The 22166-nt window shown below is 35.1% G+C and overlaps 1 protein-coding gene across 6 annotated transcripts in view; it reads left to right on the top strand.

Annotated features, from left to right (window-relative positions):
* The window catches only part of LOC123672240 (GTP-binding protein Di-Ras2), a 282502-nt gene extending 260759 nt beyond the window's left edge, over positions 1-21743 (top strand). For all 6 annotated transcript variants that reach the window (XM_045606263.1, XM_045606266.1, XM_045606269.1 and 3 more), the window contains 4 exons: positions 4752-4855; positions 6301-6672; positions 14201-14478; positions 21349-21743. In XM_045606263.1, the coding sequence (XP_045462219.1) occupies positions 6508-6672; positions 14201-14478; positions 21349-21667 (762 nt within the window). In that variant the 5' untranslated portion in view covers positions 4752-4855; positions 6301-6507 and the 3' untranslated portion in view covers positions 21668-21743. The remainder of the gene's footprint in view (positions 1-4751; positions 4856-6300; positions 6673-14200; positions 14479-21348) is intronic.
* The last annotated feature ends 423 nt before the right edge of the window (positions 21744-22166 follow it).

The raw sequence follows: 22166 nt of genomic DNA, 5'->3' as shown, positions 1-22166 counted from the left end.
TTGGTTGATTCGATTGACAAAGATATTTTGGCATTCTTTATCAAAATATTTGTATCATCCGCATATTTCACGAGATGAGTTCGTGTAAAATCGAATAATCCAGCGAAATCATTTATGTAGAACACGAACAAAAAGGGTCCAAGAATACTGCCCTGAGGCACTTCCATCAGCAGTTGTCTCTCACCAGATACATATGTAGTGTCATCAATATTCAAAGTTGTTTTCTGCCTCCTACCACTCGAATAACTCCTTATCAGTTCGAGTTGATTATTCCTTATACCGAATTGTTCCATTTTACTATTTATGAACAGGACTTGAACGTAACCTCAAAAATCGTTTATTATAACTTATTAGCCTTACAACAATCGTCAAAAAAGTTATGCCAGACATGTAAATGGGCACCAACATTGATATGAAAAAGGTTTTGTGTGATTAAGGTCAACAATAATCATTGAAAAAACTTTGAAGACAAGAATTAAAAATTATGTGAATGCTACATTTGGATTTGACAAATATCAGTATGGGTTCCAGGAAGGTAGTAGTACATCAAGTGCTGCAGTTGATCTGCTAGAATTCGTTTCTGCTGAAATTAACAAGGGTCATTATGATGTACTGGTTTTTATAGACTAGCAAAAGGCGTTTGATACTGTGAATGTAGATATACTTTTGAAGAAGTTGTACAGGATGGGATTTCAAGGGACAGCTTATAGACTTCTTGAAACATACCTGGAAAATCGAATTCTTTACAGCAGTATCAATAAACAAAGAAGTAAAAGGCGCACAGTTAACATGGGTGTCCCTCAGGGTTCAGTATTGGGCCCACTGCTGTATTTGCTTTATGTACATCTGATGGGTTCGAGATCAAGATATTTCTCTTTTGCGGATGATACTGTCCTGGTGTACTCAGAAAGATCTTTGGAGGAACTGGAATCGACTATCAGTGCTGATCTGCTTTATTATTCTGACTGGCTGCGTTATAACAGACTGAGCATAAATGTAGACAAGACTGTATATATGTGTATAAGGCAGAAGAACAAGCCATTCCATGAAATACAAGTCAAGTTTGATGATATTTCACTTGATCGTGTGAAACAGCACGAATATCTAGGGTTGTATATTGATGAAAGATTGAATTGGGAAAAACACATAGAACACATGATACGTAGGTTAACTCCTGTGGTGGGTTCACTGAGAAGATGCTCATTTATGTTCAGTACACAACACAAAAAAATGATCTACCACAGCTTGATCTCCTCCAGACTGAGGTACCTCATTAATTGTTGGGGAAATGCATCAAATACATTATTAACAAGGCTACAAGTGTTCCAAAATAGAGCTATAAAAATATTATTGAACTATGGCATGTTAACACCTACATCAATACTATATAAGGACTCTAAACTTTTGGACATTCATAACCTAAAGAAATTGGAACAAGTTAAACTGATTCATGGCATGACGAACAATTATATAAAGTCAAATTATAGATTTACACTAGTACAGGATGTGCATAGTCATAACACCTGAGATAGAGGTACCATCAGAAGTGAACTCAGGTTTACAAGGAAAGCCCAGGACTCCCCAATTTACCGAGCAATAGAAGCATTTAACCAAATACCACCAGAAATAAAGTATATAAGAACTAAAAAAAACTTTAATATTAAGCTTAAGTTGTACCTGAAAGATTTATTTTGTTTAGTTTGACTTTGTTGTTGTTTTGAATATTATATAGTATTATTTTTTTGTATATTGTTAAATAGGCCTTGTCACCAGTACTTGTACTGTATTAGAGGTCAAGAATATGAAGTAAATAAAATAAAAATAATAAAATAAATTCTATAACCTTAAATAAAAATTATTTCGAATGCCGATTGCTTCAGTCTGCCAATTCCCCCAAACATTTCGATGAAACAACCTGCAGCGTTTCGTGAAGAGACTAATTTTCTTTCAATTCAATCACGATGTTAGCGTTCAAGCGAATCCCTTCGGAAACTTCGAACATCGACTCGAAACAATAGAAAGGCGTATACGCGGCAAAACAACCTCTTCAGGTGTACATCCCGTATCCAGTTTCAATTCGTTATTAACAAAGTTCCATCCCGTGAAATTCAATTTCACGGGCCTTATCGAAATTGGGCACGGTTCTCTCGGCAATATGTTATCGGACGTTAACTCATTAAAATATAATTTAGACGCAGTTTCCCTCCTGTGGCACATAAAACGGGGCCAGAGTCTGTCATTCTGTCACCGCCATGTAAACTGCCTCGTTGAATGGGCTTCAATTTTATCGGAAGCTGGCTGATGCAAATTTCGACTTGCATTGAAATTTATATTGTTCGAATTTGTTTGCCGATATTTCGATACGTTATTGATGGATGAAATGTGTTTCGAATTGACGATTCTAATAACCGGAAACATCTAAATTAATTCCTTGATGTGGGGTATTCGAATTATTAATATAAATACCGTTCAGTCACTGATTATTACAGCTTTAATGTTTGTCATCCTGCAGCAGATACGTACTTCCTGCCAGTAAATTGACTTTGGCAAATTAGTTCAACGGTTTAGCGTGTTTGGACCCATATAAAATGGTTTCCAATATGAGTTTCTATTTTGATATCAAAGAAATCGAGTTTATTACATTGTGAAAAAGGAAGGTTAATCTTGCGGAAAATATTATTTGTCCCTTTCTCTAGCTACGCGTAACTGTTACCCTTTTCATCGGCCAGCAATCACATACGACGAATTGACAAATCACCGCGCTCTGCAAATTCCAGTAGCAGTTAGCAGCGTGCAAAGTCGTTGCAATATTTATCTTCTAATTCAAACAAAGCTTTACATATATATTCTTCAAAATACAGTTTCAATAACGATAAAAATTATATTATCAGTCACAATAAAATAGATCAATACAAAAAAATAGCCAACGATCCAAATATGCGAGACGTCCCTAGTTGAATGGGCGTCAATGTTATCGGAGCTCGCTGATGCATATTTCGACTTGCATTGAGATTCATATTGCTCAAATTGGTTTTCCGATATATCGATATGTTATTGGATGAAAAGTATTTCAAATTGACGATTCTTATAATTGGGAATATCTAAATACCTTGTTGGGAAATTCGAATTATCATCTACAAATACGTTCAGACTCTGATTACTCCATCCAACTAGAAAGAAAAGGAGAGTCACTCCTTACCTCTGCAAATCTTCGTCTCTGATGTCATCATTATATTAGTAGTTTCATTTCCACTTCTACACAAAATGATGGCCTAGGTAAATTCCGTCAAAATTCAAAATTCCGTCAAAACATCTTGAAGAGTTTCTAAACCATAAATTGTAACTCGATACTGGATTCCTCCAAACCAATTGTAGCATAGTGTGTATACATCTTTCGCTGGGTCAAAATTGGTGGTTCATCTGGCTAGTTAAGTATGAGTTTGATATATTACTATACTGGTGACCTAGAGCTATAAAGGATAGGTGTCTCCTCTCTCCTGTTGATGTTATGGGAATGTTTTTTGATTCCATATTAACATTCGACGGTAAAATCTTTTGATGTTTGAGAGAATTTTTCTCTTCGAGAACATGTTGTTCTCGGACTTTTCTGTTCATTTCTATTGGCAACTTCGATGGTGTTCCGAGACTCGGGTTCAAAAGTTTTTTTTGTCCTAATATCGATGTAAACTTTTCACTATTCCAGGATATCCTATAAACTATATTCTAGGAAGGTGGAGAAAAGTGCTGAGAATAAAATTAATCCACTTTCCAAGATACACTTCCCCAAATATTCTAAAATTGATGATGACTATAGAATAAATTGATGATTCATCAAAACAGTCAGCAACATTGAGGGAGAATATAATAAAAATAAATTTTTTCTGTGACGGGAAAAAAATCTGACATTTCATCTCTGTTGACAGGTAACAAAATATGACTTTTCACGAAATTACTTTTTTCCCCGGGAAAAAAGTGAATACTTTTTTCCCGGATATATATTTATCTACATATAGATAAAGGAATAATAATAATTCTACTAAACTGTTGATGGTTTTTGTTTTTGTTCCAGTTCCGAAAAATAAGCCAATAACACTGTCTCCGAGAAAGAACTGAATGTCTTTTTCATTTTCCATTCCATAAATCTTGAATACGCGGTAAATTTTCCGCGATTTAGCTGGCAATAATTTTCGTGACGCTACTTGCGCTGCTTCTATCAACTCCGGTGGAGTCAGAGAAAACTCGGAATCAGAAATTTTTTAACTTTATATTATTCAACAAAATAACTACTAAACAATTATTACTGAGTTCGCAATTTTTGAAACAAATCACAAAATCAAATTGACAGATATTTGATTACTTTGAAGTTTACCTTAGCAACGCAGGTCTAATTGCAGCTTACTAGTTTAAAAATTCAAATTTCATATCGATGACATTCTGACTTTAATATATTGTAATAATATGTTCTTTCACTATTAAATTGTCGTTTTTCCTGTCACAGAAAAAAATAGTGTATTACACACGGGAAAAATATTAGATTTTAGCTCTCGGTTTTTTGTCTCCCTCCGCTTCGCGTCGGGAGACAACATAACCTCGAGCTAAAATCTAATACTTTTTTCCCTTGTATAATAAATAACTATTTATGTTTATGTGATTGGAATTTTGTATTTGGAATTACTTTTTGTAATTCAAATGTATAAAAGCATTTTTGTGTGAGTATACCACAAAAATTCAAGTTTTATTCTTCATTACAGATTCCAGTGAACGCTATTTCCTTCAATTCTCAACTTTCTGAACGTCTTCAAGAAGCAACAATTGTGGACTGAGGTACCCTGAGGAGTTTGGCATAAATCAAAACGTAAGCAAATGAATCAATTAGCATTTTATTATTGATAATAAACAAAATAAATTTCATCTATAAACTTTCATGATATTAACATTTAACCTAACTAAAAATGTACAATGAAACACTTAATTTCTAACAAAATCACGAAACGTCGAAGTTTTATAATATTTTCCAAATAAGCTTTGTTACGAAATCAACAACCAGACCAATTGTACTCAGAGTCTTCACAGGCGAATTTTTCCTAGATTCTGACCTCAGTTGTACTTCCAAACCTGCAGAATCAGGAATACACAAATCTGTGTCACAGAAAGTGAGACAATTAACGTAAGAAGGAGAACAACTCTTCTGATTCAAGCATCCCCGGTATTCATGTTTTTTGCCTTCTAAAGTTACAATAGCCAATCCGCATTGTTCATCTGGAAAAACACACTCTTCCTTCTTCTGTACTTTCGAATAGTCGAAAGGAGCTTTCAGGTAACATTGCAGAGATATCACTGAATCCATATGATCATGGATCATCAATAGGATTACTATCAGTTGAAGATTCATGTCGTTCGACATCAAACTAATCAGTGAAATGTCTTCTGCTGTCAGTTCGAAGTTGGAACCAAGATGCATAGAACTCATTATGTGTATATAGAACTCTATACGCTACATGGAAGGACCGAAATATGGAGCAACCACTGCTGGTATCCTACTGAATATTAGGTTAATAATTTTTGATAACAATTATCGTATCAATTTGAAAATCAGCTAAGTGTTTGATAATATATTCGACAGCGTTCCAAATTTAACAAACCTATGGGCGATATTGTGAAAATGGTGAAGTTTGATTGGGCCTTTTCATCGTAGAATTTTAATTAGCTCTGTGTTCAATCGATATCCTATTGAAAAGTAACTTTATCGTATAGATTTGATACAAATTTGGGACTGTTTGATAAAACTTTAGTTGATTTTAAGATGTCTAAAAACATGTTTTTAGACTTCTTAGTTAATCTTCGTAATTTAACAAAACTATATAGTCTAAGAGCCAATGGACGGCAGACCACACATATTTTAGGAAAGACCAAAATTTCCTCAGTGATTCTGTTGTACCTACCGACCATGAAATGGGGGTTAGCTAAGCACAGTTGCGGTGGCCTCAGCTGTAGTGAAGAGCGACAGGTGGGAAAATTTCATAAAAAGGAAACTTATTTTAGGAAATCTGCCGATTAAATATGTCAAAATACACTCTTATTGCTATTCAAAAACGAAACGGCAGACGATTATTACGGTGCCGAAGTGGTGGTAGAAATTTTCAAAAACAAAAAAAAAATTTAAACGTACTTTCGATTGTGTTGCATTGTATTTTCGTACAATTTTTCCTCTTCGTTGTCCTAGAATTGAGAAATTTCACCTTATCTACAAAATAAAACCTAGATCAATCAGTCAGTTAATCCCTCTTGATCTATTTTCAGAGTTTCATGAAACAGAAGAACGAACAGCAGAACTGAAGGATTCAAATTTGTGCAAATCACGTTGGAACTATTTTTCCATCTGAAATCTATCAGGACAAAATGTTCGTGGAACAATCGTCATTGGAGTATCAAAGCAAACTATGAACACAACAAGAGAATATATTTTGAGTACAATTATTTGAGTGAACCAAGGGAACATTTGTAGAAATGGCTGATTACGAGAGGACCAGACTTGTCGTTTTAGGAGGAGCAGGTGTAGGAAAAAGTTGTATAGTGAAGAGATTCTTAGATAATACATACTCTGATAAATATCGTAGCACAATAGAGGACCTATATAGCAAAGAATTCGATTTAGGACATATGTCTCTCAAGGTACGTAAAATTGTTCAGTCCTATGTCCCTCACTTTCCTTAGTGTTTGAATCCGTTCACTCATTTTGTTTCCCATTTTTTTCAATTATGTGATTTATTTCCTACAGTTAATTCTCAAAAAATTGTGTTGGATCATGCATGATGAAATTTCTAATACAAGGTGACAATGAGAATTATTTTCATTTTGAGAGGGAAAGTACTCAGAAATTATGAATCATGGCGTGGTAGAGTGGTGTTCATTCGCCTACCAAAGAACGGCCGTTTTGGTTTTCAGTCAGACAGTAGTCGGTTGAGCAACGCACAGTGACTCAGTGGTAACAGCCAGTGTGACCAGATTTAGTAGAAATCTACTTTTTTAGTAGATTTTTCGTATTTTCATGGAGTTTTTAGTAGGAAGAAATCCTTTGGTAGATTTTAGTAGATTTTGGTAGTTTCAAAAAATATAACCGAGACGGTTGGGAATATGGAAATTCGGATGTCTAGACTGTTCCTATGAATCAATTCAATGTTCATTCTCATTGAGGCTCTATGTTCTACGTGTTTCTAGAAGAATGTACCTACTTAAATATAATAAAATCATAAAAGTTCTTTGGTGGCTGTCGGCTGAGAATAAATAAGAAGAATGATGGAATATCCGAAGGGTGCCTCATTAAAAACAGATGGTGTGTAAACTTCCGTTGAAAATATACCATTATCTCACATTTGGTATTCTATTTAGTGGAAAAAAATATGTCTAACTGGAATTTCATCGACAAATTTGGGTGGCTGCATATTTCAGAATTCGAATGCCAAATGCAAGAGAATATTTTGGGCTATTAACCGCATCAAAACAAAAAATAGAAACAGATTACTAAATAAAAATATTGCATTATTATAACATGCTGAAGAACTTAAAGAGATAGGTGATTGTTGTCGTTTTCAACCTACAATAAATATGCTCGATTCGATGGATAGTGAAAATTTATATATGAATGTTAAAGACGATGATTTTACTGCAGATTGATACTGATTTTTCATTTATTTTTTTTATGTTCAACTGTAGTATTTCATTTCTTTATTTAATTTTATTTTTATCCGAAAGATTTTGGTTTTTATTTCTTTTTATATCCTTTTGTTTATTCAAATATATAAATTTGTTCGTTTATATTTGCTATTTTGATCCTATTTGTTTTTGTTCGGTTTTTTTTGTCGTTTAAATTTTGAAATAAAATCTTGTTTTATTTTCGAATCTGTACGCATTTGATGTACTGTTTATCCTATTCATGAAGTTAAATTTAACCATAAGAGACATTAAATTGAAGTGTTTTCTGAATAATATTAAAATCTAATACAGCGCCATCTGTGAAATTTTTTCAAAAAATATATTAGTAGATTTTGAGTAGATTTCTGAACGGTGTTGGTAGATTTTCAGTAGATTCGGCAAGTTTAGTAGATACACCACATTTCAATCTGGTCACGCTGGTAACAGCTCAACGAACATTTTGCGTTCAATTCAATATCGTCCAGAATGGAGAAGACCCTAGTCAACCTATCGTTATGAATTAGGTTAAAAAATTTCGAACTACGGTCAACATAATCGAAAACAGCGATACCTACAGAAGTGGCCTTGATCACTGAACACTGGAACGGTGTGGAGGTTTTTTTGGACAGAATAGAAAATTGCCTGAGGAAAGAAGAACGTCATTTTTCCAATTAATTAATCCAAAGGGTGTTTTTTTAGGGCTATAAAACTTTAAATTGCAATAAAACAACGATAGATTATTCGATTGACATGAATTTTATTTATCCGCAAGATAATCTTGTGGCATTACATTTTAAATATGATTTCTGGCATATGACCACCACGGCTGGCTCGAATGTAGTCCAATCTGGACGTCCAATTTTCGATTACTTCTTTGTGGCCGTATATCGGCAATAACACGGCGAATGTTGTCTTCCAAATGGTCAAGGGTTTGTGGCTTATCCGCATAGACCATTGACTTTACATAGCCCCACAGAAAGTAGTCTAGCGGTGTTAAATCACAAGATCTTGGAGGCCAATTCACAGGTCCAAAACGTGAAATTAGGCGGTCACCAAACGTGTCTTTCTATAAATCGATTGTGGCACGAGCTGTGTGACATGTTGCGCCGTCTTGTTGGAACCACAGCTCCTGGACATCATGGTTGTTCAATTCTGGAATGAAAAAGTTAGTAATCATGGCTCTATACCGATCACCATTGACTGTCACGTTCTGGCCGTCATCGTTTTTGAAGAAGTACGGACCAATGATTCCACCAGCCCATAAAGCGCACCAAACAGTCAGTTTTTCTGGATGTAACGGTGTTTCGACATACACTCGAGGATACGCTTCACTCCAAATGCGGCAGTTTTGTTTGTTGACGTAGCCATTCAACCAGAAGTGCGCTTCAGCGCTAAACAAAATTCGCTTATGAAAATCGGGAACAACGGCACATTTTTTTCAAAACAATATTGCACTATTAGCAAGCGTATTCATGATGAATTGCCAAACCAAACTGAAAATAAATCACTTGACAGCTGTTAAATCGGTCGCCATCTTGAACAGTAATGCCAACTCAAAGTTATATACCTCGAAAAAAAACACACTTTATTAAGTGAAAATTATATTAAAACTCACTATTGTTTCATTATTTATAAAATTTAAATATTTCTCATGGTCACCCTGTATAATGCTAACGGCTCTCACAAAGATTTACGAAAATTTCCCAAAGGCAGCGTGATCACCACAGACTCGACAACATATAGGGTGATTCATCGCTATGGCCTATTAGAGCTTTATGGAAAACTAATCATTTTTTTTTTCTGATAATTTACAAATTTCGTATCTCTACAAGTATGAGAATGTTTTAGGAAGAAAGATCATAGAGTCAAACCTAAATATGCAAATTTTCTGAACAAAATTATAATAAGTTTTCGATGAACGTCTAAAACTCGTAGGTCATTGCGATGAATCACCTGGCTAAAGCTTTGACATATACAGTCCATTCAGGAATTATTGACATCGAAGTAGGCCATGAACGTTTAGTCACGGCTTTATTTCTGGTTACAAAAATATCACTAAAAATTGCTATGGTTCATCATAGAAATAACCAGTTTAAATTATTTTCATCATTCTTGTATCAAAAAGATCCTGAATTTTCGAAATTATGATTATTACGAAGGGACGCATACAGTCATGATTTCATAAATTGAAATTCAGATTATAATATATATAACGTAAAAATATAGTGAAATGCTATCTCATTTCAAGGAAAAACAATGAAGAGATATCTACTCATTTAAGAGTCGCCCATGAAAGACCCCATTGAAGATCATTAAAATATACATATTCCTTTTCACCAAAGGCTCTTCAAAAATTGTTGCATTACTGATGGACACTGGATACCAACCTGCTTGCAAAATTCTTATCAAATAACTCTTATGGATCATTTTAACTGTGGTGTCTAAACTGGTGAAGAAAACAGAAAAAACTGGTTGATAAATTTAAATAGTGTAGCTTAGTGAATGGAAGAGCCATATCATAATAAGACAGAAATGAAATTCAAAGAATCCATTTAGTATATGAAAAATTTTGACATCACAGTTGTACTGTAACTTTCAAAATTGGAACCAATTTATCAGCCGATGTGTAAATTACTTTCTCTATTTCTGTATCGTAATGAGTTCATTACAGTTCTAAAAAACAGTGCTGTAATGAACTCATTACAGCATCGTTTTCAGATATATTTTTCGTTTTGTGGTTGTCTATGCTGACTTCCAATCCTATCAAATTTCAACAAACGTCAATAATTGTCAATATAATATAATATAATTTGGGGATATAGAGAAATGATTCGCTACATTTTCGCAAATTCTCATAATTCTGGTAGTGTTCAATCGATTTCGTCTGACATAATTCACGAATTTAATGTGTAATTGTAAATTATGTCTAAATTCGAAACATACGATTCATATTCAAATTCCGCAATCTGTCAATTTTCGTAACAGTCACACCAACTGCCAAGATACAATACAAAAGTCACTAGGATATATAATCTGAATTTTTCATTGAATTTCGACAATATTTCGCAAAACTTGACTGAAATAGAGAAAATATCGTCTAATACTCGTTGCAGAAGGCAATTCCAACACTCATGCGTTCCAAAACTCGCTCCTTCGTCGCTCGTTTTCGAATTTCGCATTCGTGTTAGAATAGGAGCCCATTCTGCAACTTGTTTTAGAATATACTATTCTCTAATTCTGTGGTTATTCCGTTCATTCTTCCACATCTTGTAGAACAAAATCGTGTGAGAAAAATCAGAAACGCACAGTTTTCATGGTTATATTTCATTATTATATGTTGGTACTCCGAGCTTTCTGCCACAGCTTTATGTGTCAATTCATCAATTAATAATAATTTTTATTCATCCTGATAATATATACATAATAACAATAAATTCTATATACAATTACAGTGACAATTTGCCTTAAAGAAATCAGTTCTGCCAACCAACATTTTTCAATGCAAAAATCACAAAATGATATTTATGGAAATATTTCATTAATTTCAATAAAAATGAAATGAATTAGAGAAAATAATGTATCTCGTGGAAGAATATCAATGCCTTCTGCACTTGTATTATAAATAACTATTCTAAAGTCACTATTGAAACTGTTCATGACATGAATGATTAATTAAACTTGTATGAAAAATATAGGTACTATTTGTACTCGAGTTTTTTGTTTTTTATTGAAATGCTTTTATACTAGTTTCTATTAAATTACATAAATTATTTTGTATGTCTAAATTTCATTCTTGTGAGTTGCGATGTTGTGTCTCTTTTCATTGATTCCTATATAGGAATCATGGAATGCAGAAGGTTATCCATTTTGTGGTTCCAAAAAAAAACGTGAAAACACACACTTCCACTCATAATATTGATCAAATTCTCATTTTCTTATAATTTTTGGACCTTGCCATTATGTGTGAAATAGAACGTCATTTGAATATCTTCCGCGTGATCTCTTGAAGGACTCGACCTTGTGAGGTAACTCGCCAGCACATTTCGGAGGATTATCGGCATAAACACGACTCTGTCCATAACCTCACAAATAGAATCCAAAGGCGATAAATTCCACTATCTTGATAGCCTATTCACATTGCCAAAACAAGTCCTGGGAATTTTTTTTGCAATAAAGCTAAAACGGATCGTGTTGTGTGGCATATTGCACCATCTTGCTGGAACCACATCTCTTTTATATCACTAATTTCAGGCCAAAAAAATCGGTAATCACTTAGAGAATCGACGGTTTGAGCTTCTTCATTTTCAAATAAGAATGGGCCAATCACTCGATGCAACACACCAAATGACACATGCTTCAGTAACTTTTTGTGGATGTAATGCATTCTCTACAGTTACATGATGATATCCTTGTCCCAAATGCGACAAAATTGCTTGTTAACATGGCAACCGGGTTCAAAAAGTGCTTCGGTTCTGAAGGAAATTCGATGCAGAAATCGTCATCCAAGCTTTGTTGTCCAACCACCCAATCGTCATTCTACACATAACACATTGGTCAACTGGCTTCAGTTCTTGTGTCATATGAACTCTATAAAGATGAAGATGCAAATACTGATTCAAAATACGCCATAGCGTGCCGTAAGAGAGGCCCGAATGTTATGTGCGTCGATGATATATTTGGATCTTCTTCAACATCTTCACAGTGGCAATCTTTACAGTCGAGCATGCATTTCGAAGGTTTTTGGGCCTAAAGACATCACCAACCGGTGCAGTCCCTCCGAAGTTTTTCGCTCAGATGAACGATTATATCAATCATAATCTGCTCGTAATCCACGGAACGTATATACTATAAAATCATTATTCTCACACGTTCAGCTGTTGATAAAAGATTCACATTGTTAATACTAACCTCCAACTAAACATATAACGCTTTGGATGACAGTTCTGTTTGACATATGTCATCGAAACAGGGCTCTGAAATCCAGACCACAACAGAGACAAGAATGAGACGCACAACTCATCCCCACTAAATTTTATCCGATATTTTGCATCCTTGTCTCACGCATCTTTGAATGGCAGTTGGAAATGGCGCCACATCCGCTTTGTGCGTTTTAGCGCGGGAATTTCAAATTATTAATTTCAATTTAATTGTTTTGAGGTCTTGGAGCAATTTCGCACAACCATAATATCAATACTGAAATTTTTGCCCTGCTGAATATTGTGATAATTAATCATTTTCAGGCTAAAATAAGGCAAAACATTTTCACTACTAATATGGCTGCGTGAAATTGTTTAAAAAACGGAAATACATCTTTTGATGGGATTATATCGTCGAATGTAATTTTTGTTGTAACTCTTGAAAACATTTATCATATGAAACAGCAACTAACATATAAGACAACAAATACAAGTCAATCGATTGTCTTAGAATATTGATTATCGAATAATTGTAAGCAGAACTTGAACTCTTGTGGTACCAGACAGCTCAAAAATGCTCCTCAAAGTTTTGACTTTTTCCTATACTGCTTTTTGGTTTCCCAAAATTGACTTCTTTGTGATGGATTATCTTAACCAGCTTCCTTTACCTGGGTGACTCATGGAAAAATTTTCTGTGGAAAATTCTACCACATTCTTTTTAGTATTTGTGGCTGATTAAACTTCAGCATTTGAGCTTTATTGTATCAATATATGACTACGAAGTGAAATGTTTAGAGCATATTCTATAATTTCAGAGATTCTTTCCTGTGAATCTAATTCCTAGTTTTCTTGCCAGACTTTTGATCTGCAAAAATAAAAACTGGTATGGAGATTTACAACTTACTTGTTTACACTTCTTAGAAATTATTACATTTTTGCTACTTCCTTTTCTACACAGATGAAACGAAAATTAATTAATTATGAATAAAAATTACCGACAACTTTTAAATTTCTGACAGAGGTTGCACGTCAAATTTTATTCCGTGTTAAGATGCATAGAAAACATCTTATTCCGTGTTGTCAAAATTATTTGGAGCACGTATATTGAAGATCATAGATTGCACTTTCACCATATAAGAAATAAGAGAGAGTGCGCTTTTTTCTTGAAATGGTAGTAAATATTTTCAGATTTGGCAACGCCAACAAAAACGTACGTAGCGCCTCTACTTGTGCCTTTCATGACCGAAACAAAGATAGCTTTATACGAAATAGAATGATATAGACAAAGATAGATGACGAAGGCAAAATCGGTAAAATTTAGTGAAAGAGTTGACAGTCTCATTGGTTGTCTCTGACCACAACATGGATAACTCAGTAGGTATATTCAAAATTGAAGATCTTAAAGAATACAAAAATAATGTGATATTTATATCGAAAAATCTTCATCAAATACAGACCAATTTGAATTTGTAATTTTTCCCTCAACTTTTATTACTCAAACATGAATATCAAATAGACACAAAATCTAACTATCTGAAAGATGCACTTTTCTCCATAATTTCCCCCGACCAACTCTTGTAACTCTTGCACAGGTCGACATACTCGATACGTCAGGTGAAATGGAATTTCCAGCTATGCGTCGACTATGCATTGCTACATCTCACGCCTTCCTCCTAGTATATGCTGTGACTTCAGCTCCGTCCTTCCAGTCCATTAAGCAGTGCTTCGAAGAAATCAGGGAACAAAGAGGTGACTTCCAAGAAATTCCGATAGTAGTAGCTGGGAACAAACTGGACTTGACTTCAACCCACAGAGAGGTTAGGATAGAAGATGTCTCTGAATGGGTCTATTGTGAGCTTCCCAAGTTAAGGTGAGAATATTCTCAACTAGCTATAATTTTTTTTCGACTATCAACTATCGGAAAAAATCAATTCTGATTTTTTTTCTAAAATGAATATGAAAATTATGACATCATTATGCATGAAGTATACACTAATATTACATATTCTGAGAAAAAAATCGATAACAAAAATGCTCAGTCAATCCAAATAATGTGATCTTATATTTAAAATGGAACAATTAAAAATATCCAAGTGAGAACTTATAGTATTACAGGCATCACACAAATTATAAAGAGGTGAATGCTTCAATGTATTCGTTCGAGGTATCGGCATATAAAATGTATTTCTAACTCTAGAGGCTGGTCTTGGAATAGCAAAATTTAGTTTTTCGAGAATGCAAGGATCTTTAATGACACCGTTTATTAGTTTGTGAGTAAATACAACTGAATGACATTCTCGTCGACATTTCAAACTATTCATGCAGTGTCTGCTCAAAAGCAGGTTCTGTGGAAAACCGATAGGCGGGTAGACAACATCTGCTCTATATGAAAAAAGTTTTAGACAACGCCACTGCACAGACTCAACTCTCTCAATATGGACCTGGTAACAAGGAAACCATATTATAGACGCGTATTTTAATTTTGATCTGCAATATTCATAATAAAGGGTCTTTAATGTGACTGTGTCAGAGAAATCGCGAGAGATTCGCGCTATGAGCCCGTACATCCCATTCGCAGCAGACAAGGTAGCATCAATGTGTGGCACAAACGAAAGTCTGGAATCAAAATTCACTCCTAAATCAGTTAACACCGATGGACGCTCGAGAACTTTGGAAGCTATTGTGTAATCAAAACTAATAGTATTTTCATTTTGCGTAAATGACATAACATTACACTTCTCAGCGTTCAAAGGTAACCTGTTTCTTCTACACCACTCTTCAATGCGTTGCAAATTAGAGGCGAGTCGCAAGCAGTCCGATAGATTGCTTACCTCCAGGTATATTTTGAAATCATCAGCATATAACAAACAGTCGACATCAACTACCTCATTAATAAATATAATGAAAAGGAGTGGCCCAAGGTTACTTCCTTGAAGGACTGCAGAAGTACTGGAGAACACAGTAGACCTGACTCCCTTGAACTCGACATATTGCTGCCTATTGGACAAGTAAGACTTGAAAAGACCAATGAGAGCCGAGGAAAGGCCAAATTGAGACAACTTCCTCAACAATATTCCATGGTCAAGCAGATCAAAAGCCCTTGAAAAATCAGTATATAATATATCCACTTGGGACTTTCTCTCAATGACTTCGGAAATAAACTGGGTTACTTACGTTGAAGAGGTTGGTAACTGTCGAACGACCTTTAACAAAACCATGCTGAAATGGAGTTATCAGATTGCAAACATGGGAATATAATCTATTATAGAGGAGAACTTCAAAGATCTTACTGCAATTACAGATTATCGATATTGGTCGGAAATTCGAAATATCAAATTTATTTCCCTTCTTATAAATTGGGCGTACTTTGGAAAGCTTCCAGCAATCAGGAATCGTGCCAGTTCTCAAACAAATATTGAACAAAATAGTGAGTGGACAAGCTAAAACATATGCACAATCTCTAAAAACTGTTCTGATAATAGATGTTCAAAGTTTTACTAGTGCTGTGTTTAATATTTGAGGCACTGTCAGAAGGGTTACAATCAGTGGAGTCACCCGAATGCTATGCTGGACCCAATAAATCATCCCTAAACTTTTTCAAAACCGCTTTATATGAGGTACATTTTTCTTTTTCCCAAACTGCATGATTCACTGAAACTACTGAATCAGATGCGCTAACCAACTTGACACAGTTAGTACATTTACGCTCTGAAGATTTACAATCTTTAAGTTCATGCATATGGGCACAAAGTGGACAAGTTACAGGCTTTTTACATCCCTTTGAAGAATGGTGATATCCGTTACAGTTATAACAGCGAAGTATATCTATAGCAGCTATAATGAAGGAAGATGTTTTGAAAACCTTTTAGTGATGTGTATCGGGTAGTCAGAAGCACAATTCAAAATTATTTTCATATATACATGGTATACGAAAACAAAGATATAGACCTAAGTTACACTTTTTTCAATATAATACCCTATACAGGGTGTTTCACGAATGATTGTACAGGCTTTCAGGGCAGATGTGGGACATTTTCCTATATTCGTTCAAGAAATACAGGCTGTTTTTTTAATTTTATGCGAGAGACAAACATTTCAAAATAATTCTGCCTTATGTTAATCTTTTTTTATCGCTCACAATTATTCTTCATAAATTCATTAAATTAAAGAACTGAAAAGAGATTCGTCTATTTTTACTGCTTTATTCTATGTACCATGTACCTATAGATACTGTGCAATGAGACAAACTAAAAGGTAAACGGAGATTCAAGCAATGAATATAAACGGGTACGTATTGTAATACTTCCACCCTCAACACGCCTCACTAATATTTAATAATGTTGGACTGTTCTATTATTGAATGTTATCCTGCTAATATTAACCCATGACTGTGTTATTAGCATTTAACCATTCTAACCGGTACGAGAAAGGAAAATAGAACCTACAGAACTTACATTATGTATGTTACCCAAAATGCATCTATTCTGAATTAATTATCAGGGTAGAATGAGATAGAAATATTCCTTTGATGAATATGAAAATAGTTTCCAGGTTTCCACTTATTTGTATCAGTTTTGAAGAATTAATTGTTCAAAACAATTGTTTTTTGGTTTCGAACAATTCCCTCATTATTTCCTCTACATATCATGAATTCAGGCCATAGCGATGACAATTGACGGTTTGAGTGACAACTTTTTCATTTTCAAAGTAGTACGAGCCAATCACTCACAAGACCAAATTGCACACCATTCAGTGACTTTTTGGGATGTATTGGTCTCTCAGCAGCTATATGAGGATTCTCACTCATATTAGACAATTTTGCTTGTTTATATATTCACCTAGTAAAAAATGTGCTTCGTCGCTGAAGAAAATTCGATACGAAAAATCGTCATCCAAACGTTGTTGTTCAAGCACCCAATCTTCTACGCATTCCATGATCCACTATTCTGAATACACCATAACGTGCCGTAAGAGAGGCCTGAATGTTGTGAGAGCTGAGGAATGGATATACACTAACTGACAAAGAAACTGCAACACCCAGAAGGAGCTGTTTAAATTTAATTTTTTTTTCGGAAAAACATAGATAGGATAGCAAGGAGTATATGATTGAATTTGGAGAAAAAAATCGTAAAGGTTTGTTCATGCAAACAATTTTTGTTACTCAAATATTATAGTCGTTTTTTGCAATCTTTTGAATTTTAGAACAAACCAGCTGTTCGTGGGGATACAAAGTCGATGTTTAGTTGTTGTTAAAATGCCTAGAGCACGTGTACGCGGAATTTATCGCCAGATAAGTGAATTTGAAAGAGGTCGAATTATTGGTCTACTGGAGGCAGAGTTGTAACCGTACGAACAGAAATCCAACTACTGTTATGAGATGTTGTCAAGCATGGTTTGATAATGCCCAAAATCGAAAAAGAGTGAGTACCGGACGTCGAAGCGACACAAATGAAGTTCAAGATCGACGTCTAAGGCTCATGGCCATTAGAGACCGATTTGCGACAACTCGATATATGGCTGATGAGTGGTTAGAAAAACAAGGCCATCCAGTAACTGTCCAAACGGTTTACCATCTTGTGTTACTTCTGACGGTTGAGCATCGCCGGCAATGATGACAGTGGAGCAGAAAACGTAAACATTGGAATGTTGAATGGCATCAGGTAGTCTTTTTTGATGAATCTCGATTCTACTTGGGTGCACATGATGACCAAAGAAAGGTTAGACGATGTCAGTTTGATGTTGAGCGTCATGTACATCGGACAGTAGGCGTTATGGTATGGGGAACTATTGCACATGCAAGTAGGTCACCTCTAGTCTTTATTCGAGGAAACATGATAGCGCTGCGTTACCTTCAAGAAATAATGGAGCCATATGTTCTCCCTTACCTTAACCGGCTCGAGAATCCAATATTTCAGTAAGATAATGCCTTACCTCATGTTGCCAGAGTTAGTTCAAACTTCTTCAAAGGGACCCATGTGAATATTTTGCCATGGCTGCCCAGATCCCCCGATCTTTTGCCCATAGATCATGTTTGGGACATCATGGATAGAAGGCTTGGAAATTTACCTCAGACTTTGGTGGCTCTGAAACATGAAGTACACGTATCTTGGGATAGTATCCCTCAAGAAGAAATAGACCACCTTATGGCTTCAATGCCGAGACGTTTTGGGAAGTGTATAGATAATCGCGGTCGACAAACAACAATTTCATTGAAAAAATTTAAACCCTTCTTTTTTTTCTCCAAATTTCAATCATTCACTTCTTGCTATACTATCTATGTTTTTCCATAAAAAAAAAATTGAAATGCAAACAGTTCCATCTGGGTGTTGCAGTTTCTTTGCCAGTAAGTATATTATATCCATGTATCCATAGGAATGAATCCATGGGTATGAATAACGAGCGCTTTCCGATCCTTTGCCCGTTGGGGCAAATCATTTCACAGGTAAACAACGCGATAGAATAATATACCGTACTAGAAATTAAAATTAGATTAAAATGCGAATAGAAACAACCACTAGACTGGAAAAGCACCTGGAGCAAACAACCTTATTGCATATCTGTACAAAGTACCTGCTGGGTAAATTCAAAGCGTACAACCGCTGCAGAAATATCCCCCGTTCCTGGAAAATGCAAAAGGGAATAGCGGAAGTCTAGAAATTATTAATTCCAGTCTCATCCTATTCGGAAGTAAGATACTCGGCATTTAATTTCTAAATTTGCCAACTGTTCTCGTTTATCAAAAAAGCATCGGGCGATAATTAACATCGTAGAAATCTGAAGTTTCGAGTGGATGAGACAATCTTTTCAATTAACGATGTTCTTCCAGAATGATAATGAGAGGATGGGTAGTTGTTTTCTATTCTTTTTAGATCTATAACAAGTTGTTTGCAGCAATCGAAAAAGTTTATGACGTTTTACTCAATCAATGAGAGCATTTGATCGAGACACGCAGTTTGTTGTGTGTTCGAAGAAATTTTCCTCTCTCAAAGGACCAGGAACCAGTCCAATGAAAATATTGTCACGACTTGATTTTTCAGAATTTTTTGTAGTCTGTAGAATATGACCTACTGAACAAGAAAGTCCATGAGTCAAAGAATCATAAAACTAGTTTTCAAGATACACACTATAGGGTGACGAAGTTGGAAAATGGCAGTTCTTCAAGCTAACATTTCTTGCAGGAAAATGTTTTGAATGAAACACTTTTACGCGTCAAGGATTGTCTAAGCATTAGGTTATAATTTATGTTTCCAATAAAAATTATTGTTATATACGGGATGAGTCAAATACAAGTACGGTCCCAGGAAAAGTCAAGGGGTCATGACCACCCCCACCCCCCCCAATGGAAACCACTACTCACTTTCAAGCAGACAAGGTACGAAATGGAATTAATAGCAATATTAGTTGTGAATTACAAAATTCACATCTTTTCTGAATCATTTCCATGACTTTCAGGCGTTTTGAAATGGCTTTTTGGGTTACTCCCAATGATCCTGCCAATTCTTGTTGCGTTTGACACGAGTCTTGATCAAGTAATGCCTCCAAATCTGCATCTTTGAAAACCTTTTCTCTTCCACCGCCATGCTGCTCTTCGACATCAAAATCACCGTTCTTGAAGCGTTGAAATCACTCTCAGCACGTTCTTTCACTAATAGCGGCCTCACCATAGGTATGAGAGAGCATCCGCTGAGCCTCAACCGCAGATTTCTTTATATTAAAACAGCAAATCAAAACCTCCCCAAATATAACGAGAATGATGCTCGTCAGCTGACATGTTCAATCGAGAATAGCTTCATGATGCAGACACAAATCGACGAATATTTGGATGGCGTTATATTTACAAATACTTGAGCTTATTGTATTTACGATCTATTTATTTCGACTACCACTAAAGCCATCTATAGCAAAACTGCGGGAGCAAAGTTGTACACCTTATATAAATGTATTAATATAAATATTTTTGAGAGGTTAGGACTTGATACCGATTCACATAATTGCTCCCATAAAAAAAACTCGAAACCCATAAGGGCGAACCCCAAAATTTAAGGCTAGGACCGCCCTTGGTCGAACATTATTCAAAATTAAATTCGTTCAGTTCTTAATTCAGCCTCTAATTGAAAAAATTGTCAGTGGTATTTTCGAATGTTTTGTCATTTCTTTTAGTTCGAGTAAACTGTTATAATTTTCTTTTCTATGACCAGTTTTTGAGATACAAAGGGTAATATACATAGTAAGAGGAGTATCCGTTATTATAAAAGTTGTATACAATGAAAATTTCATACAGAGTAACGGTAAGAAACACTTTGTTATTTTGTCATTTTACATTGAAAAGCATTGTATAGGTTTACCCAAATTCGATGCTCACTGACAGCATGTCAAGAACTATAAGACACAGAGAAAAAATTTTCAATATATTAACGTCTACACTCTGACACTGTCAGTTCACTCCACAACGTCATAGAAATAACCATCGACAACGTCCTGTGTTTACGTTTCGTTTGGTTGCGTGGTCTGCTACTACGTTTTGACGTCACAAGCGATGCCATGACACTTTCACGCTTTTTCGCGAATTTTAAATCTGAAAACTTAATTGCCATTTTTTCCTATTAAAACTTCACTATCTGCAGAAAGATGTTATTCCTAGTGAATAGGTAATATGATGATATTATCAATTGCCAATATCATCAATTTACCTTATTCTTTGAAACTATTCGTTATTAATTAAATGCAATATTTTCTTCAGAGTGAAGGTGCTCGAATGTTCAGCCAAGGACGACATCAACATCCGGGAAGTTTTCAGATCCTTCCTGAATCTATCCAGGATATTCCCGAAGGACGCCGAGGACCAGAGCTCCGGACTGAAGAGGACTTCCAGTGCCTACATGCACAAGGGCGGTAAAAAGGCCGGCAGTCCGTCTTTGGACCGATCCAAACCGGAGGGTTCGGAAAATGGCAGCTTTTCGAAGCCGAGATCGAGATCTCTGATCAGAAGGACGAGCAGGAAAGCCAAACAGCAACTTAGGGACGCAAGAAATGGTTGCGACGATTGTATCGTGTCATAAAAGTATCTCTCTTACGTGTTTATTACTTGTAAGTTGTTTAACTGAATATGATTGTGAAAATCCATACCTTAACACACTTTGAATTTCAAACTGCAATCGAATTAATTGAAGACTAATGAAAATAGGCTATTCGACAGTATCAAAATATTGTCCAGATAATGAACATCCTTTTGAATACATTTAAGAACGATGAATAACTATTCAACAAAAAATATGTTGTTTAATATTTTCAATCAAAGTTCGAAATACTCGAATAATTCATTATATCTATCATCACGGATTGCGCGAATGTACCAGCAGACAGTGTAACACACATTATAACATCAATAGAAGATTATCAGTACTGTATTGTGCGACCATTCTGGGGCTACGTTTGTTCTTCGTCTTCTTCTTCTTTTTCTTTTTCTACTTCTTCTTAATCATCTTCTTATTATTTTTATTATAATTATTATTCTTCTTAGCCTTCCTATTTTTCTTCTTCTGCTTGTTCTTATTCTTA

Source organism: Harmonia axyridis, chromosome 2 (genome assembly GCF_914767665.1).
Source record: "Harmonia axyridis chromosome 2, icHarAxyr1.1, whole genome shotgun sequence".
In the NCBI taxonomy this organism is placed as follows: Eukaryota; Metazoa; Arthropoda; class Insecta; order Coleoptera; family Coccinellidae; genus Harmonia; species Harmonia axyridis.
This window is presented reverse-complemented; position numbering and strand designations above follow the sequence as displayed.